This window comes from Talpa europaea, assembly GCF_964194135.1.
Source record: "Talpa europaea genome assembly, chromosome: 2".
NCBI lineage: Eukaryota > Metazoa > Chordata > Mammalia > Eulipotyphla > Talpidae > Talpa > Talpa europaea.
The window spans coordinates 70,447,864-70,475,112 of NC_140068.1; the positions used below are offsets into that span (position 1 = coordinate 70,447,864).

Consider the following 27,249-nt stretch of genomic DNA (forward strand, 5'->3'; position numbering starts at 1 on the left):
AACTGGGCTACAGCCCACGTCCTGGACCTGAGAGCTTTGAACGGAGACCCGGGGCACGAAATTCGGGGCGTGGGTTCTCCACGACAGTGGGGCACAAGGCAGACACAGCACCCCAAAGCCATTGAGGTTTACCCTACCATTCTCGCTCCCTGTTCCCTGTCCCACGGGGGTGGGGGGGTTGAAAAACAGCCCCCCAAGGACAATAGGAGAGATCTCTGGCGCCACCTAGCGACCAGAAAAAAAGTCACTAACACCCCATAGAACAGGGAAATTTCTTAAGACTTCTTGAAAAGGGCAGAAGGCTTCTGGAGGACCCAGTGGCCAGCTGGGAAGTTAGCCCACGCCAGGCCCCTTCCAACCAGCAGTCTGAGCCCACAGAGGGAGCAGGCACCCACGTCCGGGGCAGACCGGGCATGCAGAAGAGTGTGCCTGAGACCGGATGTGGAGGGACTGCGTCCCGCTTCGCCAGTTTAGAAAAGGGACATTTCTTCAGTAAAGACTGCCTAAAACCAGCAAAAAGCTCTCCCAGAAGCCAGAGATGGTTCCTGGACAGCCAGAGGGGAGCGGAGAAGTTCACCCAAGATGACGGCCAGTCCGAGCAACACAGTGTCCCAATGCATACAACAAATTAGAAAACAGACAGTAGGGAGTAGAAGAACCACACACAACCTAACAACACCTCAGGAAAGAAGCACACCACAAAAAGAAAACCACCCTCCAGATTGCAACGACAGTAACTTGGAAGAACTTCTGAGCCTTCCAGAAAGAGAATTTAAAATTGCCCTGATTAAAAAAGTGGCAGAAGTCATAAAGGAAAACAACGATCAGAAAAAGGAAATTGAGTCCCTAAAGAGGGAAAACAATGGTCAGAAGAATGAAATTGAGTCCCTAAAGAGGGAAAACAATGGTCAGAAGAATGAAATTGAGTCCCTAAAGAGGGAAGTAAAAGAAATGCAAGAGATCAAAGAATTAATGGAGGAACTAAAGAACTCTGGGAAAAGCAATGAAAGCAGAATAGATGAAATGGAAGAACGAATAAGTACTCTTGAAGACACAGAAATAAAAAGAACCAAAACAGAAAAGGAAAGAGAAGTACGAAGGAAAAAGAACGAAGAAAGACTTCGGGAACTATCTGACTCCATGAGGAAAGGAAATATAAGAGTTATAGGAATTCCAGAAGGAGAGGAGAGAGATGTAGAAACAGAGAAAATATTCCAGGAGATAATTGAAGAGAACTTCCCAAATGCGAAGAAGGAGCTGAAAATTGATATACAAGAAGCAAGAAGAACACCAAACTTCCATGACGAAAGGAAAAACACAGCAAGACACATAATAGTAAAGCTCCCAAGAATCCAGGACAAGGAAAAAATAATGAAGCTGGCAAGAGGGAAGAAACAGATAACATTCAAAGGAAAGCCAATCAGGCTGACATCAGACTTCTCCGAAGAAACACTACGGGCAAGGAGAGAGTGGAGGGACATAGTCAACAGACTCCAAGAAAACAGATGCCAACCAAGAATACTCTATCCCGCAAAGCTCTCCTTCCTCTTTGAAGAAAGAATATGGACCTTCCCAGACAAACAGAAACTCCGGAATTTCATTGCAACTAAACCCCCACTCCAAAAAATACTACAAGGAGTCCTAAAGCCAGAACCTCAGAGGGACGAATAACAATGAAAGAAGGCCAAAAAAAAAAGTTATTAAAAGAATAAATAAATAAAATCAAAGGAAAGACAAACACAATGGCAAATACAGATGCTAACATATCAATATTAACTCTAAATGTAAATGGACTAAACTCTTCAATAAAAAGACACAGAGTTGCAGCCTGGATTAAGAAACAAAACCCAACCTTTTGCTGTCTCCAGGAAACACATTTAGCTACAAAAGATAAAAATAGGCTCAAAGTTAAAGGATGGAAAACAATCCTACAAGCAAATGGACCAAAAAAGAAAGCAGGAACAGCTATACTTATATCAGATAAAACAGATTTCAAACTCAAAAAGATAAAAAGAGACCCCAATGGTCACTACATTATGATCAAGGGGACAATACTTCAAGAAGAAATAACACTCATTAACATATACTCACCAAACGAAGGAGCACCAAAATATATCAGACAACTGTTGTCCTCTCTGAAAAAAGACATCAGAGAAAACACATACGTAGTGGGAGACTTCAACACACCACTATCAACAATGGATAGATCAACAAGACAAAAAATAAGTAAAGAAACCAAAGCTCTAAATAAGGACCTAGAGCAATTGGGCTTAACAGACATCTATAGAACACTAAACCCCCAAAAAACGGAGTACACATTTTTCTCAAGCGCACACGGATCATTCTCCAGGATCGATCACATACTGAGGCACAAGACAAACATCAACAGATACACCAAGATTGAAATCATATCAACCATCTTTTCTGACCATGAAGGCATCAAACTAGAAATAAACCATAAAAAGAAGGCAAGGAACTTTCCTACCTCATAAATTAAAAACCACACTACTGGAAGACCACTGGACTAATGAGGAGATCAAAGAAGAAATTAAAAATTTTTTTGAATTGAACGACAAGGAGGACACCAATATCCTAAATGTATGGGATGCAGCAAAAGCAGTAATAAGAGGAAAATATATAGCAATAGAAGCTCACATCAAGAAACAAGAAAGAACTCAAAGAAACAACCTAATCTCGAAGCTCAAAGATCTAGAAAAAGAACAACAAAAAACCCCCAAAACCAGTAGAAGAAAAGAAATAATAAAAACCAAAGCAGAAATAAATGAAATTGAAACTTAAAAAACAATCCAAAAGATCAATGAAACCAAGAGCTGGTTCTTTGAAAAAAATCAATAAAATAGACAAACCCCTAGACAGGCTCACAAAGGAAAAAAGGGAGAAAGCACAAATAAACAGGATCATCAATGAAAGAGGAGAAATCACAACGGACACAGCAGAAATCAAAAGAATAATCAGTAACTACTATGAACAGTTATATGGAAACAAGTTTAACAATCTAGAGGAGATGGACAAATTCCTACAACTCTACAATCACCCAAAGCCAGATAAAGAAGAAATAGAACACCTAAACAGACCAATTACAATTAGCGAAATTGAAATGGTAATCAAAAACCTCCCCAAAAACAAAAGCCCAGGACCTGATGGATTTACAAATGAATTCTACCAAACATTCAGAGACGAATTAGTGCCCATCCTTCACAAACTCTTCCAAAAAATTGAGAAGGAAGGGACAATACCAAACACGTTCTATGAAGCCAACATTACACTAATACCAAAACCGAACAAGGACAACACAAAAAAGGAAAACTACAGGCCAATCTCCCTAATGAACACTGATGCAAAAATCCTCAATAAAATTTTAGCTATCAGAATCCAACAATGTATCCATAAGATAATTCACCACGACCAAGTAGGATTCATTCCAGGGACACAAGGATGGTTTAACATCAGAAAATCAATCAACGTTATCCAACACATCAACAAAAAGAAATATAAAAACCATATGATAATATCAATAGATGCTGAGAAAGCTTTCGACAAAGTGCAACACCCATTCATGATAAAAGCCCTTGAAATTCTTGGGATACAAGGAACATACCTCAACATCATAAAGGCCATCTATGACAAGCCAACAGCCAGTATCATCCTCAATGGTGAAAAGCTGAAAGCAATTCCATTAAGATCTGGAACTAGACAAGGATGTCCACTCTCACCACTGCTTTTCTATATAATACTGGAAGTCCTAGCCAGAGCAATAAGACAAGAGAAAGACATACAAGGAATCCAAATAGGAAAAGAAGAAGTCAAACTATCACTATTTGCAGATGATATGATAATATACATAGAGAACCCCAAAAACTCCACAGAAAAACTAATTCAACTCATCAATCAATTCAGTAAAGTGGCAGGATACAAAATCAACACACAAAAGTCAGTAGCCTTCCTATACACAAACAATAAATCTGAAGAAGAAGAAATAAAAAAAAACCATCCCTTTTATTATCGAAACAAAAAAAATCAAATATTTGGGAATAAATCTAACAAAAGAGGTAAAGGACCTATACAAAGAAAAGTATAAAACACTATTAAAAGAAATAGAAGAAGACACAAAGAAATGGAGAGACATCCCCTGCTCATGGATTGGAAGAATTAACATTATTAAAATGGCCATCCTACCAAAAGCAATATACCGATTCAATGCTATTCCAAGCAAAATTTCAATGTCATTCTTCAAAGAAATAGAACAATTATTGATGAAATTCATATGGAATCACCAAAAACCCCGAATAGCCAAAGCTCTACTGAAAAAAAAAGAAGGAAATGGAGGCATCACATGCCCAGACTTCAAACTATACTACAAAGCCATAATCATCAAAACTGCATGGTATTGGAACAAGAACAGACATACAGACTAATAGAATCGAATAGAAAATCCAGAAATAAACCCACAGATTTATGGTCAACTAATCTTTGACAAAGGAGCAAAGAATATGCATTGGAGCAAAGAAAGTTTGTTCAATAAATGGTGCTGGGAAAACTGGGTCGCTACATGCAAAAGAATGAAGCTTGACCACTACCTCACACCATACACAAAAATCAACTCAAAATGGATTAAAGAACTAGACATAAGACCTGAAACCATAAAATACATAGAAGGAAATATAGGTGAAACACTACGTGATTTGCATATCAAAGACATCTTTACAGACACATCACCCAAAGCAGTGATAGTGAAGGCAAAGATAAACAGCTGGGACTACATCAAATTAAAGAGCTTCTGCACAGCAAAAGAGACAATAACAAAAACAAAGAGAAACCCCACCAACTGGGAGAACATTTTTGCACCCAACACTAATGATAAAGGACTGATCACAAAAATGTGCAAAGAGCTGATGAGACTCAGCAACAACAAAGAAAATAATCCAGTCAAAAAATGGGCAGAAGAGCTAAAAAGAAACTTCTCTGAAGAGGAAATGCAAATGGCCAACAGACATATGAAAAAATGTTCAACATCACTTGTAATCAGGGAAATGCAAATCAAAACTACCATGAGATACCATCTCACACCAGTGAGAATGGCACATATTAAAAAAACTAGCAACAACAAATGTTGGCGAGGGTGTGGAGAAAAAGGAACTCTTGTGCACTGTTGGTGGGAGTGCAAACTGGTCCAACCACTATGGAGAGCTGTGTGGAGATTTCTGGACCTACTAAACATAGAGCTTCCATATGATCCAGCAATTCCACTCCTAGGTATTTACCCAAAGGACACAGAAACATCAATTCCAAAGAACACCTGCACCCCTATGTTTATAGCAGCACTGTTTACAATAGCTAAGCTTTGGAAACAACCCAAATGCCCAAAAATAGATGACTGGATCAAGAAGATGTGGTACATATACACCATGGAATATTACTCAGCATTCAAAAAAGATAAACACATGCAATTTGCAGCAACATGGATGGCGCTGGAAGGGATCATGCTCAGCGAAATAAGCCAAAAAGAAAAAGAAAAATACCGGATGGTCTCACTCATAGCAGGAATCTAGAAAACTTAAATAAGGGATCAGGAAAATGAATAACTATAAGAAAGTGAAAATCAAAATCAACAAAAAACTATGAACCAGAGACACTTTTGGGGGGGTGGGGGCCAGGAGGGGAGGGTTTGGGGTCAGAATGGGGCATGTGCAGTTGTATGGGGGAATATAAAAATAAAATTTATTATTAAAAAAAAAAAAGAACTATTATCCAGGTACATATAAGCTTCATCCACTATAAAGATTATCTCCTGGTAAGTTTTATTTTATTATTGGAAATCTGTTAAATAATGGTAAAATTTTCCATCTTTTTTGAATTATCACTTACTTTTTTGAATTATCAAACATTACTTTTTTGAATTATCACTTCAGGAAGATGGATTATTGAATTCTTGGTCATTGATACCACATAGGTCATTGTTCAGTTATATCTGACCTCAAAAGCATAGTCAATGTTTTACTACTCTAGAGATTACAACCTATTATTGGATTCTTTATGCAAATTTGCTTGGGTTGTTTATATTCTATATATGTCATATTTAACAAATATAATCCATGCATAACTAAATTTAAAGTAGAAAACTGAAGTACATATCCTTGCCATGACAAAAAAAAAAATCTAACCACATCATTTCTTTTTCTTTTCACATATTTCCCAAAAAGAAAATTCAAATAATTTCATTTTGAAAAGTAACTGACAAAACTTTTCAAGGACATATTTAGTGCATAAGAAATGAGTAATATAAAAAATTCAGGATGGGTTCGGTGCAGATAAATCTTGCAGAAATGTTATTACTAGTCAATTCAGTGTTTACGTTGCATATAAGGACCAAATGACAGCAACATCCTAGAAACTATAGCTTCCAGTTAGAAAAAGCAAGGCCATAGTTTTCTCATCATTTGGTTTAGTAAATTTAGTTGAGCTTTAAAGGTATATTTGCTTAAACACATACATGTGTTTTATGATTTTTTGATAAAGAGTAAATATCCCCTGAATGAGACCAATTTTTAGTTGGCTTTTAATAAAACATGTGTTTTAAAATAGTAGGTGTGTATTTGTATTTTGTGCATAAAAGATATATATATATATATATATATACAGTACAATTTTTCTCAACTTGAGACTTTTTGAATACCTTCAATGTGTAAATACCAATATTCACACACTAATTTTTACTCTTTGATGTATGAATTGAATTTACAAGTAACTTGCTTTGGGTGTTCTAAAACTATTTTAACAAAACAGAAAATTATTTCAATAATTACTTCTAGCCATAAATTATCTAGCTTTAAGATATACTCAGAAATAGTCATTTAGCATAAGGATAATCACTTCTTCTAGGATAATCACTTCTTCTAGGATAATCACTTCAACCCTGCTCTAGTAATCTATAATTTAAAATAATATGTTCCTGAGCCTCTAAATAAACTGTAAAGACCTATATTCTTAATTACCTTTCTTCTGTTTCCAGGGATCTTTGTCAATTAAACTGTTTTGGTCATGCTTTCTAATGAGGCAGGAAATTGAAGAGTTCGAATAGGAGCTGCATAAACCAAGCACACATATTCTATCTGCCAAGGCAAACTCACAGCAGTCATCCTAACAAATGAGACCAATAGCTCGGCTTCCTTGGAGAACTGGGCCCATTAATAAAATGCCGACATTAATATTAATGTGATGATAAACTACATTATATGGAGAAGGAAAGGACATTCAAATGTCATCTGGCCTATTTCTACCTTCTGTTTCACGTTAGAATTTGTAAATAATTTCAGAGAAAGAAATTCATCCTTTTTGCCTATTGTCCAATCAGATATTTCACTGTTTTTTAGCTACAACTTCAACTTATTATCTTTTGTTACCCCATATGGAAACACAGAAAGTATGTGTTGGTTAGTGAATATTTCCCTTGGGAAATCAGACATAGACTTTATAATATTGTTATCCTTTGGCTTTCCAGTTAAATAACTTTTACTCATAGGCTTGGTAATCTGTTTTGTAAATCACTTTTTGGTTCCATCTTCCAGGACTTTCCTATAAATCTCTTAAATTTTGACATCAACATTAGCTGCAGTTGTCTCCTAAGGGGCAAAAATACTGGAAGAACAATTTCCTTCATGTCTTAATAATTTTTTTACTTTTATGTTAACTTTTAATTCAACATCATCATTTGGTGGATTCATATTTATTTTGTGGCTCACCATGACCAGGTTGTTATTGCTACATTTATTTCTGGCCCAATCCTTTGCCACCTTTGTAAGCATATTGCTTTGAAATGCTATTATCAGTAAAAATGGTGGATTGGATTGGCCAGATGAATCTGCTTCAACTCTTTCCTGGATCCCTGCAAAACCAATAATGAGATATTTTTATTTTTTTTATTTTTAAATTTTATTTATTTAGTTTTTATTTTAAAATTTATCATTTTTAAAAATTTTTTAGACAATATTTGCTTCCCCCCACCCCCTCAGGTGGAGTCCCCATAGAATTTCCTTCCCCAAGGCACCCGTGCACCATCACCACAGTCCCCTGTGCTCCTCCCTCCCTCCCTCTCATCCATCTCCCTCCTCCTCCCCTGCAGTAAGTCAATAATGAGATATTTTTAAAGGCATAAAACTACAAAAGTGGAGTTAAGAGTATCAAAGAGATAAAATGACAGAAACATTGGAAGCTGAGAACTAGATAGCTGAGTGACAAATGACTTAGCAGACTCAAGGAAGTCAAATCTTCACACTAGAAGTTGAGAAAAAACTAGTTTTAAACCACAAAATCCTTAACAGCCTCAGGAAGTACCAGCAGTACAAGTCACATCTGGAAGTGGGGGGAAGAGGAACACTAAAATAAGGAGAACTGGTTGAAAGTTGGTTTAGAAAAGACTGTCCTCTGCTCTATACAGTTGTAGTTGCCCCTTCCTTGCCCCCCATCCTAGCAAAAGACTGAGGGTTGATTATGCAAAAAGGGTAAAAAGGTTGTCTCTACTGAGGATGTGATTCCATTGAGACTAGGGTTTTCCCATAGAAAACAAGGAAATTAAACGAGCATTTGCGTGCTCTGTGCTGAAGCCTAGTCATATTCTCCTACTTCACTTCCCAAATACTGGCAACCACACAGGAAATGGAAGCGTTTTCCTTTGGGGAGTCTGATGCAAATAAAAGGAAAGATTTTAAAGCACTGGACCTTGAGAGTCCCTCAGTTAAAAAACCCAGCTAGACTCCCCTACAGTGAAGGTCCTGGTTGGCACCACTCCCTCACAATTTTCACTTTTTTAGGACCCACTGTTTTGTATATGAACAGACAACTGGCACTGAAAAATTCCTAGAAGCTAAATTAGAGACCCCCCCCAAAAAGAAACAGGAGCAAATTAGAAGAAATAGAAACTATGTGGTGGAAAATACTTTTTAAACTATATTTATACCGCCAATACGTATATTTCCATACAAATATGTATACACATGCACACACTAATACCTGCGAGAGGAAGAGATGATAAGACAATGCCAGAGAGAGCCCAAAAGAGAGCTTACAGATTCATTTGGGGCTTGGAGGCCTGCCCACCTCCCTGCCCCTTGGCCCCCCGGCCCTGCTACCTGACTGCCTTCACTACAATATATATATGAAACATATGTATTAAAAAAAAGAGAAATACAGTAAAGAGTTTTTCCCTAATACTGGAAATCTGGCAGCAGAAATATAATTCAGGGACACTTGGTCCTAATCCTCCTTTTCTTTTATTTTTTTAAAGATTTATTTATTTATTTGTTTTATTTATTTATTTATTTTTAAATTTTTTTTCTAATCTTCCTTTTCTCCAACAGTTTAAGGAATGGCCTATTGAATCCCAGATTGTCTCAAAAACCAAGGGAAGTTCTTGCGATGTTTAAGAGATGCCAGATGTTTCTCCACATTCTTGCATAGGCTGCAAAATTGTTCCAGGATGATGATCTAAATCCCTAGGTAAAATAAGGTGATATCATAGCAAGAGTTATAACCTCAGACCTGGCAAAACCCTAATTTGTGTGGGCACATTATGGTCATCTGCAAAGCCCTCATAAAGCCAAAGGAAGCTAAACTGAAGCACAGCGCTGCTGTCGCCACTCTCTGTGGCCACCTGGCTTTCAAAAGGATTTGACCTGTTGGTTAATCATATTGGGAATTTCATCTAACTTTAAATTGGGTGTATGTTTATGCATTGTGATCCACCAGCAACTCAAAGTTGGGATTGGTAGAAAAATCTATTTCTCTCTCATGGCTAGGCTGGGATGGGCATCAGTATGCTGAAGAAGGGCTTGATGATTTAGGGAACAGCCCACCCTCTGAGGTCTGTGGTACTTGTCTTAGTGGGTCACTTGGAAATCCCTAAAGGGAGTTGAAAAGCTCCATGAGGAGAACCCAATTTTTGTGTCCTGCTCTAGAATTTTACCAGAGCCTTATTTCTGGATACGTAGTATGAAAAAGTGGGGGATTCCCTTCTTTGCATACTGACAGCGTGTGACTTGCTAATCAGAGAATCATATGAAGCTGTAGATGTGCAGGGGGAAGTGGAGCAGGGATAAGCATTAGCTGTCATTGACACAGTTCTTGTGCAAGGGCTGAGAAAAAAAGAGGCCGGTGGATGTTGCTTAACTGCAGCACTTAACTAAAATTGTCTTAACATCTGAAAATTATTCTTTGAATTTATATAGAAAGCATTCTGAAAAGGAGACTTGTGACCTGGGAGCTCAATGGTTTATGAAAGTGGAGTTTTTCTTTTTTTGTAAATGGTATTCAGAAACCATAGAAAAGGTAGCTTCTAAGAGGAAAATTAAATGAGCTGAATTGGAATAATCTTGGAACACATTAAAGTGCTAAATAACTAAATTCTGGGTTTTAGGTATACAGTTTTATTCGGGAGAAGACAGTTTTGCTGCACTAATGCTAACAGTGATAAAAGGAAATGGGCGTCACACTGGCGGGGGCGGGGGTGGGTTTCTCAGAATCTAGTCTCAGGAAATGCTTTCCTTTTGGGCCACTTGAGAATATTGTTGAGAGGCCAAGACACCTGTGGCTTCTGAGGGAGCAGTGGCCACTTACTTGGACCTAGCCAGGCTGGAGGAAGAGTCTGAGAGAGATTGGAGGAAAGATGGGGGTGAAGCGAGAAGAGACATGGGGAAGAATACCCACCCTTTAGTTTCAAACCATGCAGGGTGTGACTGTGAGAGAGAAAGGGGGGCCAGAAAGGCAGAAGGACACTCCCAGAGTTAGAGGAGGATGTGCCAATAAAGTGCAAACCAGGTGAGCCTGCTCCAGCCCAACGGAGAATGAATCAATTGCCCAGATTTCCCTCCTCAGGGGCTGACAGTCCTTCGTGGGAGTAAGCAGAGAATGGACTTGCAAAATGAAGGCCTCCCCTATCTCAACATAATACATATTTCTGCTAGTGCTTGTGTATATTTTCTGACATTCCTAACCTGCCTATATAAAGTCTGACAAGATACTAAGCTATTTGACATGTTTTCATCTAGAGTTTAAGAACTTGAACTTTGACACTAAAGCTGCCTGTGGTAAAACATAATGACATGGAACACATGAACTCGCGGACCCTGACCCCAAGGAAATTGAGCTAAAACAAATTCAAAAAGGTGAATTTGCCGGTATTTTCCTTTTCAAGATCATGGTCTACTAAAGGCATGGCCACCACCTGAGACCTTAGGAATGTCCAGGCTCTGCTCTACAGACATGCTACCTGTGCAGTCACGCTGGGCTCCACACTCACAAAGTATAATCCTCTGCTGTGGCTGCTTGTAATTCTTAATATTTTTTGAACAAGGCCACCTATATTTTCACTTTGCATTGACTCCTGCAACTTAGCTGCTCTGGTGATGTTATATTTCTCAGTGTTTGCCTGGAAAGCTTGGAATGTCCTTCTCTTTTTCAGACAGGTGATGCTTGAGGGTTGCTTGTTGAGGGGGGATGTTTGGGATGTAAACATATTCAATGTTCAATGAGGAGCATATTCAATGATGGAGCATATTCAATGATGCATAATTCAAAAAGAAAAGATTTCTAAATATAAGGACAATATTAAAATTACAAGAGAAAAACTGGTAGACATCCCCCCCCCCAAAAAAAGTGAATAACTATAATAATAAATTATCATGTCAGAGCAAGGTAAAGATATTTAGTAGAGATGAGGGAAATTGAAATCAACAGTACAAGTTCATGACCTTTAAAAACCATTTTTTCCTATTGTGTCTCTGGAGCAGATGAAAGTTCCAGTGTTCTGCTCTATCTCAAGTGTGCATGTAAAGTAAGTTAATGTGCACTCAAGCACTGAGATTTTAGTCTCTAATAGCAATGAATGCTTAAAACAATCAGAGCTTCTTGGAGAGCAGTTAATTCCATGTTTGCAATAGAAAGACTTAAGATGAACTTGGAGCGGGCCTCCCCTGGTGGCGCAGCGGTTGAGTGCTGGGCTGCGAAGCTACTCGCACGCAGCCTTTGTAGCTCCAGTTTAATCCCCAGTCGCCAGCACCCTCAATCCCCGGCCACTGGGGAGGGTCCCACATGGGGCGCAGACCTCTCCTGCCACCCACTGCTCTCCTCAGCAGTGTACTTCGGTCCTTCTGCCTGCTCTGCTCCCCGCTCTGGCTCTGGTGAATCCTCTCACCCTCCTGCATTCAGACATTCTGACTGTACCCAGTGCTTGTATAAATAAATAAATAATTCTTTAAAAAAAAAGATGAACTTGGAGCATCTTGTAATCTTATTTCTTGCAAAATTCATGAATGTATTTGTGACCTAAGGATGCTCCCTTAGCAAAGGAAGCAGGGACCATGAGAAAAGATGTGGATTTATTTCCTAGAGATAAATAATTTGCACTTTATTAAGGTCAAAGTTGAGGGGAATGATTCTGATTTTTAGCAGATCATTTGATAAAAATCATGTGATATCCTTGTGAGTGGAAAAGAAACACAGAGTGATTTTAGGGCAGCTCTGTGATGCAGTGCTCATAAAACAACAGACTGACAGATGATTTGAGTGGGCAGGAGAAATGCAATGGCATTTAGAAAGGTCTACTCCTTGATTCTTAACTATTTTTTATTAAACATTTCTGTCAATTCGAATGATGATGTTTTTATAAAATTTAGAGATGACACAAAATTCTGAGGGTCAGCCAAATTGCCCTACAATGATATAGATATCTTCCAGCTGGACAATGTAAGAACAAGAATCACTTAAAATTTAATAAGAAAAAAATCACTTAGATTTTTAAAATGGACACTGTGCATAATGAGGAATACTTAATTTCTAAAAGGTTTGTATAAGGAAGACCCAGAATTGTTGGTTAATTGAAAACTCAAAATCAATCAACACTGTGGTATGGATGATTGTTTTAAAGAACGCTATCTTGGGCCGCGTTATTGAGGTGTCTATATCAGGGATCAGAAAACTTCCCTAGGTAAGGAGCTTATAGCAAATATTTAAGGTTTTACCTGCTATATGGTCCCTGTCACTGCTACTCAAGTCTGCTGCTGAGCAAGAAAGCAGTCAGAGAAAATGCATAAAGGAGTGAGACTGTGCTCCAATAACACTATATTTATGGACACAGATTTGAATTTCAAATCATTTTCAAATGTCATAAAATATTCTGTAGGTTTCCAAAAAAAAATTAGAAAGTGTTTAACCATCCCTCTCTAATGTCCCCCACTGCCCCCCCCCCAAAAAAAAACCCTCAAAAAAACAAAAAAGAAAGATATTCTTAGCTTGAGGACCATATAAGCACAGGTGGAGGTTGGACTGCTGGGCTTTAGTTTGTTGTCTTTGGTCTAAATCAAAAGACTCTGTGCTCTGCCCAGGTCAAAACACTCCTGAGTGAATGAAGGTGATTTACATTCAAGCATTTCTCAAGGGTGATGATCAGGGGCTGGATACATTTAATACACCGTGAAAGAGGAAGTTGAGGAGCAGCTTGAAAACTAAGAGACTGAGAAATACTCACAGGGCTGACATGTGAATAAGGGAGCTACTTTACCTGTGCATGGGCGAGATCAGGAATAGTGAGAGGAAGTTATAGGGAGGAAAATTTAACTTACTGTCAGAAAGAATTTCCTATCAAACAGAGCTACTCCATTATGAAGTGGGCTGACCGGTAAAGCTGTTGAACAGCCATGTTTTGAGAATGTGGCTGAAGTGATTTCCCACATTAAATGGAGGAGGGGAAATGAGTAAAAATTCAGAAATGTTTGTTAAGGAAATCTAACCTTCAAAAATCCTTAGAACCTCCTGATTAATATACTTCTTTATTTCTTCAAATGAAACTGCATCAGCCTGGAAGAAGAAGGAAAAAAATGTTAAAATAGCATATAGGGCATCCCTGGTGGTGCAAGGGGTTAAGCACCGCTCCACGAAGCAATCCGCAGCCTCTGCAGCAGGAGGTTGATCCCCGCCCAGGGAAGTGACCCACATGGTACAGCAGACCTCTCCTGTCTTGCCCACTGCTCCCCTCAGCAGTGTATTTCAGTCAGCCTGCCTGTTCTGTTCCCCTCTCTGCCTCTGGTGGATCCTCTCACCCCCGACCCCCACATCTCTGGCCTGTACCCCAGCTCTTGTAAGCATAAATAAATAAATCTTAAAAAAAATAGAGCATAGCACCAATGAATAAAGAATAGAAATATGGGTTGAAGTTCATACTTGAAAGTTTTGTAGTGATATATTGCTCAAGCAAAATGTTTTTGGCAATTGACTATCAGGCAATAAATATTTTTTGTTTTGATAAAATGAGAGGAAAGAATTGAAGTGCATAATCGCTTTAAGTGTAGGTGGACTCAGCCAGAGATATGACTATTTCCTATTAAATGGAAAGGCATGGCTTCACACAATTAGGAAAGACACTTTCTATTACTTCATTTTTCTGAAGTTATAGAATTTGAAAAGTGGTTTTATAATGTTAGAATCTCAGACCCAACTTATAACCAATTCTTGGATACTGGTAAAATTAATATCTAACTGATGTTATGTATCTTCAAAGGAAGAATACTCAAAGTTATGCTGGATTATTCTTTATGATGTTTTATCAGTGGGATAAATTTACTAAGTTTTATCTATTTTATGTTTAAGTTTATTCCTTAAAGAAAAGTCGGTAAATAATGTCAGCTGAACTTTTAAACTCCTTTATAAAGAAATTCACATAAATTTGATGAAGACTGTAACATTTAAAATAGTAATGTTTTATTATACTACCTAGATATTTTTAAGAGGGAACCATTATTTTTCATGATGGTTAGGATTTCAAGAGTATTTCATTACTTTGTACTTTGTGGTTATTATTCAAGGGTATATGCATGGTATTAAAGGGAATGTGATGGGTTTATAAAGTGATTTCTGTAGATCAGAATAATTCTAGGGGTGCCCTATTCCACTGCTTTATTTTCATAGCTTATGGGACAAATGTACTTAAATTAATGCAACTAATATCAATTACTGACATAGTGCTGAGAGTTCATTTTAAGGCTTTATCCAAGTACTGTTTAGGAAGATTGGGTAAAAATAAAGATATTTGAATATTGTGGAAATGCCTAATTTTGCCCTATATCTGGTATCAGCTGATTATCTGAGTTAAGCATGTTCTAAACTTCCTGACCTGACTCCAGAACCTACCTTTCTTTCTGGCAAGGGTATCTGCAGGGAAAGTTCCTCTGTGGACTGGATACCCACCAGGCCTCCTGAGGATACTGACAGAGATATAAGTTTCCTAATTAAACACTTTCTTGGCTGCCTTTGGTTCCATTGCAAAATACTACTCCAGGCAGATTTGTTCCTCTGATAGTTTACAAAGTGGAATTTTATAGGAAACAGACGTGTTTTTTTTTTTATGTTGTACAAGAGATGTTCTAGACAGTATTTAAGAATGAAGAATCCATCTGACCAATCAAATAAGTTATGATCTTGGACAAGTGAACTCTCAGTTTTTGCATGTGTGAATGTGGGGTGGAAAGGATACCTCTGTTCCCAGATAAGTTGTAAGAATCCACTGATGTCATATATAGTAAGTCCTTAGAAGAGGATCCAGTATATAATTTAAAATAAATGATACCTCTTGCCACTCTCATGGTGACCAGATTAGGCTCATTTTATGTATGTTCGTATGTGGTTCATCTGTTATTTACATGGCTGCTTTCATTATGACCAGGATGCCTGGTCAATACAAGCCATGAACTCCTGGGACTCTTGGCACTACTCACCGGAGTTCCTGGGATGCCTGGGTTGCCTGGAGGGCCTTGGTGGCCAGGAGATCCCACAGAGCCTTTGCTTCCTGGTGGTCCCACAGGACCTATGGACCCTTTCGTGCCTGGAAGGCCTGGTTTTCCCCGTTCACCTTGTGGTCCTCTATCTCCTGGAATGCCCTGATCACCCTATTGAAGAAAATATTAAGATAATGATTTCTTCTAGAACTGCATGTGGCCAAGAGTAAAGGTTCTGGATTCATATTGGCACCACTAACTGTGAGGCCTTAGATAAGTGATTTAAATTCTCTGTGCCTTAACTTGTTTTCCCATAAAATGGGAATATTAAAAATCTCCACTAAGTAGGGTGATGCTGAGAAATAAATGTGTTAACTCAAGGAAAGTGCCTAGAACATACCTAGCATGTTGAAAGCAGGCAAGAAAAAATTAGTTACAATGTTTATTGTATTTGATTGCCAGAACCAAATACATCTAGAATGATGACACTTTTGAAAATCAATAGCAACTGTCATTTCAAGCTTAGGTTTTCTTTGAAATGACAGGAAGACTGATTACCAAGTGAATCTCATCACTGTGATTTTTCACTCAAAAAAATTTTAGGGGGTCTCCGTGGTGGCACAAGGGGTTAAGACACAACCTATGAAGCTAACAGCAGCCACTGCAGCAAGAGTTCGATTCTCGGCCAGGGAGCAACCCACATGGCGCAGCAGACCTCTCCTGACTCACCCGCTGCTCCCCTTAGCAGTGTATTTCAATCAATCTGCCTGTTCTGTTCCCCACTCTGTCTCTGGGTGAATCCTCTCACCGCCCACACCTCTGGCATGTACCCCATTCTTGTATGCATAAATAAATTGTAAAAAAATTTTTTAGGACATTCAAAATCTCTCCTAAATCATGTGATTTTTTTTTCTAATTTCCCCTGTATATATGGTCTTTATTAGACTCTGGCTTTATCTTTTGTACTCATTTATATATATATATATATTATATTTATATATATATTTATATATATGTATTTATATATATATATAGTGTGTGTGTGTGTGTGTGTGTGTGACTTGCATGTACTAGTGCTGTGTTCTAAATTTACACAATTTAGGAAGATTAGAAAGGAAAGCTTTTGGAAAGTTCTGAAGCAGGGGGTTGCGGTGGACCACTGTCACTGAGATTATTTACTCAATAGTGTAAATCAATTGTAAGAGAATTTGTAGAGTAAGATGCCATAATAAATTAGTAATAAGATTATATTAGATGTGGGGCTTCCCCGGTGGCGCAGCAGTTGAGCGCTGGGTTGCGAAGCTGCCCGCGGCCTCTGCCGCGCCGGTTCGATCCCCGGCTGCCCCCCGGCCACCAGAGGAGGGTCCCGCATGGCGCGCAGACCTCTTCTGCTGCCCGCTGCTCCCCTCAGCAGTGTACTTCGGTCCTTCTGCCTGCTCTGCTCCCCGCTCTGGCTCTGGTGAATTCTCTCACCCTCCCGCACTTCTGACTGTACCCAGTGCATGTATAAACAAACAAACAAATAAATAAATAAATAAATAAAACATGCCTCTATTAAAAAAAAAAAAGTTGAGTATTAAAAAAATCATACATTAAAAAAAAAAGATTATATTAGATGTGCCTGCATCTGATAAGAAGCTTTTTTAATGCTGGCTTTTATTCTGCATGTGTCAGGTACTATATGTGTTTGTGAATAAGAGAGTATTTGTGTGTGTGTGAGAGAGAAGCGGGGAGAGAGAGAGAGTCAGTGAGAGAGAGAGAGAGAGAAAGAGAGAGATATCACTATCATCACAGGTTTTTCAGTTATAGGTATTTGAATATTCAGTTCCAAACTCCAGAACACAAATATGTATTGATATTGCCCCGTATTTTATATTATTCTTTTATTTATGACTACTCTGCAAAAGACCAAACTCTTTCTCAAGGTATTAAAAAAATGAAAACAAATGAATAATTAGATCTATTTGATTATGGAATGAACAGATGGAGAAAGAAGACATGGAGTAAGAAGTAAAGACAGATTAACCTAATACCAATGCTAATTATAAAAACAATCTGATACAGATATATCAACCCAATTCATATTTAGAGAAATATCTGAAATGGCAAAAATTTAACAAAAGAAATACTAGTACATTTTGATTAATACTCTGATCATATACAAAATAATCTCCACATATTAAAACTTTTATCATTTAGACACAAGGATGTTCAACATAGAAATGTTTCTTATTATGAATAACCTACATACTTACAAAAAGGGGGCTAGGTGAATAAAATAAGGCATATCCAAACAGTGGAATAACATGTAACTATTGAAAGGGGAAATAATATAGATGTAAATATAGATCTACAGTAAATATAGATGAAAAGACATGAAAAGACACGGTCATTACATATTGTTAGATGAAAAAGAAGCAATTTACAAAACAGTATGAACCAATTTTTTGAAAAGTGTATATTTACTTATATTGATACTTTAAGTGTAATTGTATATTAAGTCTAACAAGTGAGAGAGATGGGAATACATCCCAAATATCAATAGTGCTTATCTTTGTTGTGGAATAAGGTAGGTTTTTTTTTTTCCTTTTTTACTTATCTCTATTTTCATATTTCCTTTAATTTTCCCAGATCATCTACATAATAAGTGAAGACTAGTATACTAGACATCAGCATGCATACACATCACACGCAAGTGCACATGCTAACACCACTAGCTGCCCGTACTAGCATTCTACTGAGGAACGATGTCTGAGTAACTTGCTGCAGTGGGCTAACTCCCATTCTACCAGAAAAATGTTCCCATATTTTATTTATTAAAGAAAATAAAGCAAAGTTGCAATGATGACATCAACAACCAAAACTATTCAAATAAAAGCAGACCACAAAATCGGCATTACGGATGACTTATACATTCACTGCTCTTTTCCGTTTTGCTTCACACTACCCCCTTTATTCAGCTTGGAATAAAGTCATCCATAATGCCTAATTCCATTAGGTCACTGGTTCTCAACTAGTGGAGACAGTTTTGGTTATCACCATGGAGACCGTTTTGGTTATCACCACTGGAGGGAGGGTGGTGCTCATGAGTATAGCAATAGAGGCCAAGGATGCTGTTGAATGTCTCACAATGCCCAGGACAGGCACCTACAACAAAGAATTTACCTGTTGTAAATACCAACAGTACTGAGGTAGAGAACTCCTACTCTAGGTAAAAAGAATGTGGGTGATGGTTATAGTAGGAAATGTGTCTCAGAGCGGAGGATGATAACATCTTCCAAACTGGAATAGAAAGCCAGACTGAGCTTGTACAAAAGGCCAGTCATGTAGGCCTACCTGACACATGACCTGCTTTTGGGTCCTTTGTTATTTTGTACACCTAGCACAGATCTTGGATCATATATATCCTGGGCTTTTCATACTGGAATATTTGTCTACATACATAATTGTGTAAGTCAACGATGGGACAGCTGTAATGGGGACTGAAATAATGACCATAATTGTAATATACATACACGTTCTCCTTTAGGGCCTCTATCTCCAGGTTTACCCATGATGCCCTGAAAAACAGACATCAACACTAAAAATCACCATTTGCCAATATTTTCCATCAATCAGCTCGATCAGGTATTCTGTATGTAGTTTTGCATTAGGACATTTATTTTAAATGGTGTTTTCCATACCTGAGCACCTGGTAATCCATCCTTTCCATTCATTCCCTATAAAGAAAAAAATGGTGACTATTTCGAATTCTGCCGTGAGACATAAACACAACAAAGGGGTAAAGTTTTAAGGACTTAATCATGTTTCTAGTGAGCTTTTTGTGAGATAGTACGTGAAGTGGAAAACCAAATGGATAGAATCAGACAGCCCTGAGTTGGAATTCTCACTCTGTCACTTACAAGTCCCATTACTCCAGGCAATTTGTTTACCCTTAACAGCACTGGCTTCTTATAAATTGAGGGTAAAATAATGACCTTAAAACTAAGAATTTAGTGCAATAACAGAAAGTGCCTAGTTCACTGTTAATAGTCAACAGGATTATTTTCCTTACTTATTCTATTAGGCACATTCTGAGAAAAAAGAAGCTGTCCCATGGCGCGGGTGGCTTGTGTGCAGCATTTATTGTTACCTATAAAATCTTTCCCAGCAGAGAGAATCATTCTTTGTAAATGGTCTCAGTTGCTGCTGGGGAAATTTCATAACACGGCCAGAGCATGATCCTCCTATGAAATGAACTGTCAGCCAGAGAACAATTGTTATTTTTCGGTTGGAAAATATGAAAGGAAATAAGAAATCTGTAATCATGGTTTTTGAGAGTATTAAATAGTGGCTTTTTATTAGAAAACTAGAAGTTTCCTAAACTTCAGAAGACAGTTCAGGAGGTGGTAATAAAGCTCAGTCCTGCTTGGAGAGTTATAAGACTAGGAGAACTGTTGGCTGGGAGATGTAAGAAGGAAAAGCACTTGGGGTCAAATCAAATACCTAGAGTCCAGCAGCAGATGTGTTTTTGAGATTTGATTTGAAGAGGGAGATCAAGGTAAGGAAAATGATTTCTTAGCCAGCAGGCAATTGCATGGAATGCTCCTCTGAAAAGCCGAGGAGACTTTTATTGTGCTGGAATGGATTCTATGAGGATGGAACTGCAGACAACTACATGTTTTCACTGCTGTAAATTACACTAAAATCTGTCACAGTTGATAACCCAAAGTCTCCCAAACTCTCTGAAGCATCCTGGGAATTATCTGGAGCACTTTAACTAAGAACATGTTACCTGAAGTGAATGGTTCAAAGAATTTATTACATCCAGAAACACAAGCAATAAAGATAGAGCTGATTAAGGAGAGGATATGAAAGAACTTTCTGTCACTTGAATAAAAGAAGATAAATCTAGTATAAAAAAGTAATTCATGTTTTTGGTAACAATATAAGAAAAGAAATAATCCTGTAACCTTTTTTTTTTTTTTTTGGTCTCTTGTAATTCATCAAATCCTGTCATGTGTGCTCTGCTCTTTGTATAGGAAGGTGTTACTAACTTGCTTTCCATAGGACAGTCCTGCTTTCAGAGCTTGTGACAGTAATCTCTCCCCTCATCTTCCTTATCTGGAAGAACCACATTCCTGGGTGTAACTAACTGTGTCTACTGTGTGTCTGCCTCTGAGCGCCTGACTGTGGTTGATGAAAAACACATCTCCTGGCTCACCTATTCCAATCTCCCTGCACATCAGCAGAGGGAGAGCAGTCCCTGTGCACAGCCAGATCCTCCTTCCCTGTTACCTGATTTGACTCCTTTCCTTCTCTCCAAAAGTATATTTTCCTGTCTCTCCCAACCTCCAGCATCACCACCCCACGCCTCATGCTCAGGTGATGACCTCGATTCTTTCACTGTGAAAATAAACAGGAGCGAAGCACCTTCCTTCCTCTCCCCTGACCCACCAACTCCCCTGCATCTGTACTCCAGCGTGAGGCCCCTTTCCTTCCCGGTAGCTTCATCTCTTCTTTCCCACAGGTTTTTGATCAAATGGCACACCCTTTTCAACCACCCCATTAAAATGACACTCTAGCATCTTACTCTGCAGGAGTATGTGTGTGTGTGTGTGCATGTTTGTTGTCTGTGTCCCCAGACTGTAATGCCCCCCTGCTCCCTGATGAGTTGTTGGCACTCAAAACAGTGCTAGTATGTAGTAGATACTCAAGGAATATTTTTTGAATGAACAAATTTCTTTCTCTATAATTCCATGGAAGCATAATGATCTAAGCATCTACATGATGGCTTACAGGGAGTGGGGAGTTGGTAAGAGAAGGTAAAGGGAGAGGCAGGGAAGGAAACAAATATTTACTAAGCATCCCCCATGACCAGGCATGAAAATCTTACCATCCAGCAGGTTACTAAAGTGACTGAAAAACCCCTATACATCATACATAATTCAAAACCAAGTCATCCTGACACTAATTGCACGTGCTTCCCATTTTTCATGTTGTCTTCTCTGGGGAGAGAGTGTCCAGGGATTGCGCCTATGCTGAAGGTTTCACAAAGACACTGAGCCAACTTCCTGAGCTCTGTGCTGCTCCCCTACCTTCATCTCCCCTCTGCTAATTGCATCGCTTCCCCTATAGATGATGGCAAATAAACAAGCAAAAGGAGCAGGACCTTCCTTGAAGGAAAAAACCTGACAGTGGAGTATGTCCTATTCATTATTCATGTTTCTGTCTTCCCCCTCTGGGCCCAGCACTTCCTTAGCAAATAGCAGGGACTAGATGGATATAGGTCAAATTGAATTGAGTTGAATTAGTAGGTCTGACTCTTATAGTGCCATCAATATTATATATCAGTAGCTGAGAGCTCTTGTAGGACATAAGATGATGATATATTTGCCAGCTGTGATTTATGAAGATGTAAGAACAAGGCCCATAGATACAGGAAGGAATCTGGGAAAATAGCTTCTACTTTAGTCTTTAGCTTAACGTGCAGGTATTACAGTGGTGAGTCTTCTGTTTATCTTTTAGGATGTGACAGGTCATTTTATTTCTTAACTCCACTGAGAACAGCAGACTTAAGAAATAATGAGTCTAATTTTCTGACCCTTAAGACAAAACTCTCACCTTTCTCACCATTGTTTCAGACATAAAGACCTCACAGAGAGCGAGGACACTCTGAGAGAACCACTCTCCAAAACATCCATTTGCAAGACTTGCTCTTAATTTCTTGGAAACTACTTATTCAAATCTCAGATATTCTGAGGAGATAGAAGAGGAGGCGATGCTTAGAATATTTGTCAAACTGCAAACATTTAATGGAAAATGTCTTACTGGTTTTCCTGAGGGCCCTTCTGGTCCAGGAAAGCCTATGTCGCCCACAGGTCCTCTCTCACCCTGCAGGGATATGCACAGAAAAGAAACTGTCAAGAGAAACTAAAACAGCACAGGGGTGCAAGTTTTCAGTATACAAATGGCAACTCACCGGTTCCCCTGGAAATCCCTGAGGTCCTGGGGCTCCAGGTTTCCCCTGGGAAATCAAATCAAAAAGGAGTCAGATGACGAGAGGTGCCATGTGCTTCCCTCCCTATCTGTGAGCTTGATGTGCTGCAAGAGCTGTGACTCTGCGCTAAATGGCGTTCCTAACACGACAGAGTCCAGGGGCCACAAGCTTGACTCTGCAGGCTCTAAGTACAGGCTGAGCACAGTTTTCTCATGCATGTATATGTGTATTATGGAAAGACACAGGAAGAGTATAAGGATAATATTTTTGAAACTATTAAGCCAATATATTCTTATTACTGAAAATCCCACTTGTGCATTTTTGAATGGCAGCTCTTCTTTATGTTAGGGGTTAAAAGGCACAAAGTGGTCAGAGAAATCTTTCTTAGATTTTTGAGTTTCATAAGTGGGCTTTTACATTCATAGTAAGATAGCCTAGAAAACAGCTTGCTTGACTTGAAAAACCACATTTGATTTAAAGAGAGAGGAAAGATTAATTTACTCTAACATAACGTGGCTTGGACTGACAACGGAGACCACAAGGAGAGATAGACCTGGGGTAGAGAGACCACAAGGAGAGATAAGAAGAGAAAGATGAGTTAGCAGAGACAGGAAGCAGAGAAGAGTCAGTGTCCAGACTTGGCTTAAAAATACTGCCTTTGAGGCAGCAGACCTCACCTGTCTCGCCCGCTGCTCCCCTCAGTGGTGTGTTTCGGTTAGTCTGCCTGTTCTGTTCCCCACTCTGTCTCTGGTGAATCCTCTCATCCCCCACACCTCTGGCCTTTAACCCAGCTCTTGTATGCATAAATAAATACATCTTTAAAAAAATGCTGCCTTTGAGAAGGAACCTCCTCCTATCTTTTGAACCTAATGTGGCAAAAAATGTCAGCATATAGGTTTGAGGCCGAGGTCATAGAAACCCCAGGAAGTTGCAAGGAAAGGGCTTTTTCCCACTTGCTCTTGAGAGCTCTGGAACAGATCCCCTCACAGGTTCAGGTGTGGCTGAGAATGAAGTGAGGCAGGCATGGAGTCTGAGAGTGCATCCCTGGCTCCCCACACCTCATGTGCTCAAGCAGGATCTCCCGACGCTCCTGTGGGCCCGAGTTGGGGGATGCATTAGAGTCGAGGTTAGTGTCAAAAGGTCTTGGTATGGATACAGGGGATGAAGAGTATTCAGGTCTTGAGATCTGACACAAAGGGATCGGGGCAGTGATAGGAGGCAGCAGCAATTTTGCAGGTCATGTAGAACTCAGAGAGTCTAGGAGAAGGAATGTAAAGCAATTCCTCCTGTATACTCATTGCCCATTATAAGGAAGGGTGAGCAAGAAGGCCTGGAGAGATTACTGGATGGGGCTGAATATAATAGAAAGGGATAAGTAGGAGGTTCTAGGAAGAGTAGGATTGTGTCTGCTTGGTTCTCTACAGAGAGATCACGGCATGTCTGAACAGGTAACCAGAAAAATCACCTTAAAATTATTTTACTGTGATAAAATATATATAAAATGAAGGTGACTATTTTAAGTATACAATTCAGTGGCATTAAGTACATTCACACTGTTGTGTAAACTTCACTACTATTTGCAGAATTTTGTGACTATTTTCTGAGTCACAGGCAGGTCCAGTTATAAAAAAACTAGGTTGCATTTTTCATTACACAGTTGTATATCTACAGTGTGGAAAATTTTCACTCCTTTCCCCTTTATGTAATTGTCAGTTGATCCTCTTAACTAGGAAATAAGAAAATTGTCTTTTAAAGTAAACAGATCAGCTTGCAGATACACAAGTGGCAGGTGAGTCCCTTATTTCCATTATGCTGCATCCTTTACAATTATCTTTGGAATTCTTTTTTGGGTTTCCCTTTGAGTCTGTCAATGAAGGGGGAAGCTTATAAGGGGATTTGGAGCAGTGATGAAATAGACTTCCAGGTATGTTGCTAGGCATGGTCATGGAGGAGGGAGTATGAAGAATGGGATTAAGTATGAGCCAGTCTTCAAGAATACTTGTGAAAAAATCTCTGAAGTACTTGCTAAAGAAAATATTTTCATGTTACTTTTATAGCATACTAATATTTAACTTTCTCTGGAATAGCTAAAAGGGGATGTCACCTCCTTATATGGTTTTCTATGGATTATGGATGGGATTTATTTTTTTGTCAGATTAGCAACTAAATGGTATGAAGTAGAGTGACTGCTGGTGTTGGTGATGGTGATGGTTGGTGGTGGTGGATGGTGGGTGGTGGTGGATGGTGGGTGGTGGGAAGCTCTGTGTGATGTTGGACATCAGGAGATGTCAGTGGGAGGTGGCTGTAGACCCGTCCTCATCTTTCTCATGTCTTTATGATTCAAGCACAAGGTTTCCTTCCACTTCCCTATGCTAGATATACCCTGCAGGGGCACCTAGCAAGAGGATAAATAGCCTCTTATTCATAAAGCATGACCACAAAATTTTAATTAGAGCACCATGAATGAAGATCAGAATGATCCCTAGGGCTCAGAGAAATGATTTCAACCTTTCCTGAAGCACTTCCTATTCATTTGAAAAGACCTTGATGAGATTAAAGCGTTTGACGCCAGAGAGCAACAAAAATGATTGAGAGGATTGAAGGGCTAGTTTACGAGGAAACATCAGCTGCAATAAAGCTCTGCTGTTACACTGGGCTGAGGGAAAACTCAGGCAGATTGCAGTTTAATACAAGGAACTTGAAGTACATGCATAAGGATGAGAATTTTGTCTTTTGAGGATCAAGAAAGCTTGAAATAGGACAAGAGCAGAGAAACAAAGCAAGCTTCTCAAAGTATGTCTTTGTATTGTCAATTAATGTAGAGACCTAACTATATAAAAACACATTATACGTATATTATTGTATTGTCATTTGTAACTGAGTTTCCCTCTCTGCTCCCCAAGATTAAAGTGAAAATAAAGAGATCAAAACTTTTTTCAGGTGTGAGAGGGGCAGGAGGAAGCTTTATATCTTAAACTGGAGGTTTCATGAAACTAATGCTTTAGGGGTTACCATGTACTCCCTAACTCTTCTTTATCTCCAGCTGTAGGCCTGTTAAGGAGACAGAACTGTTTGTGAAAATAATGTTAGATAATCTGGACTTACCGATATTCCAGCTATTCCTGGAGGACCTGCAGGGCCTCGATCTCCCTGTTGGGTTAAAAAAAAAATGCTATTTATAATGATATCTATAAAATCTTTAGCTATAGAACTAATATTGAAAAAATGATTTGGATTTAGTAAAGCTTTTCTTTGGAATCGATAAACATTACCAGTATCAGCTGATGTGATGCCATATGGTAGATGGGAAATTAACAACAATGAAGTTGTTAAAGCTTTCTTTTGGTCATAATAGCAAAGCTAATAATAATTTTAATGAAAATAAGTAATTATGTTATCATTTCTTTACCTATTTTTAATGGGTGCCATTTATACTTACAGTTAATATTTATATTCCACATATGCAAAAAGCATTCTTCATTGTTAGTTAAAAAATAAGTGCATTGAATGTCTTTTAAAAGCTTTTGCTAACTTGTCTCATTGGATGTAATGTTCATATAAAGATATTTAGAACTAGGAATTTTGTAGTTCTCCTCATTAAAGAATCAGAAGATCCCTTCAGTTGCTCTGAATATTAGCGTCTCAACCTCTTTTTCCAAAGGCAATGCGGTATTTTAGATAAAGCTGACAATGTTAAAAATACTAATGATTATATATGGGATGATAAAATAGTAATTTTTGTTGAGCAGAACTTACATTTAAAAACTTCATAACTTAACCAAGGGAAATAAAATAAGACTTGATTAAATGGAGAGGTATGTTTGTTCTTGGAGGGCAAGACAATGTTGTAAAGTGTCATTGTTATCCAAACTAATTTATAAGTGTAATGCAATTCTTACAAAATTGCAGTTTGATCAAATGATATTAAAGTTCACCTGGAATAATAAATAAATGAGGGTATAAAAGGAAAAGTCAAAAGAAGCATAAAAAAGAGATTAGCAATACCATTATTTAAACATACTATAAAGCTACAATTGAAATAGTAGAATAGTGGCATAAGATTAAGCAATACAGAGGAGGGGCGGAGCAACATGGCGGCGAGGAGATGCTGCGAGTAAGATCTCCCATTAAAAAAAGTTAATAGGGAGGAAAAGCGGCAGGTCCCAGTGAGAACTGGGACACGGAAGATAAACGGACGACTCCAGCAAACTGCCCGAAGAAGAAAGTTGCCATAAAAGAGGACGAGAAGGGAGGGAAGCGCAGAACCCTGCTCCCCTCCCCCGCCCACAGAGGCGGCACTCTCCGACCGGCAGAGACGAGGGAAACAACAAACCAAAACGCCCAACAAGAAAAACGGATGCAGCAAGTGGGACGGTGAGTGGAAAGGAACTATTTCAGCCACCACACCCCGTGAACGGGAGCTGAGGCGAACCCTGCAGGATCCACCGCAGAGGTGAGCTCCAGGCGCCATTGGAGAGGGCCCCGCCCACC

At 38.8% G+C, this 27,249-nt stretch overlaps 1 protein-coding gene across 1 annotated transcript in view; it reads right to left on the reverse strand.

The window, feature by feature from the left end:
- Positions 1 to 27,249, reverse strand: part of COL19A1 (collagen type XIX alpha 1 chain) — a gene marked incomplete at both ends in the record, with an annotated part of 304,611 nt that overhangs the window by 7,015 nt on the left and 270,347 nt on the right. Inside the window, 7 exons of the mRNA XM_084227959.1 lie at positions 13,800 to 13,866; positions 15,780 to 15,950; positions 19,295 to 19,339; positions 19,463 to 19,498; positions 22,590 to 22,652; positions 22,741 to 22,785; positions 25,864 to 25,908. Of these exons, the coding sequence (XP_084084085.1) occupies positions 13,800 to 13,866; positions 15,780 to 15,950; positions 19,295 to 19,339; positions 19,463 to 19,498; positions 22,590 to 22,652; positions 22,741 to 22,785; positions 25,864 to 25,908 (472 nt within the window). The remainder of the gene's footprint in view (positions 1 to 13,799; positions 13,867 to 15,779; positions 15,951 to 19,294; positions 19,340 to 19,462; positions 19,499 to 22,589; positions 22,653 to 22,740; positions 22,786 to 25,863; positions 25,909 to 27,249) is intronic.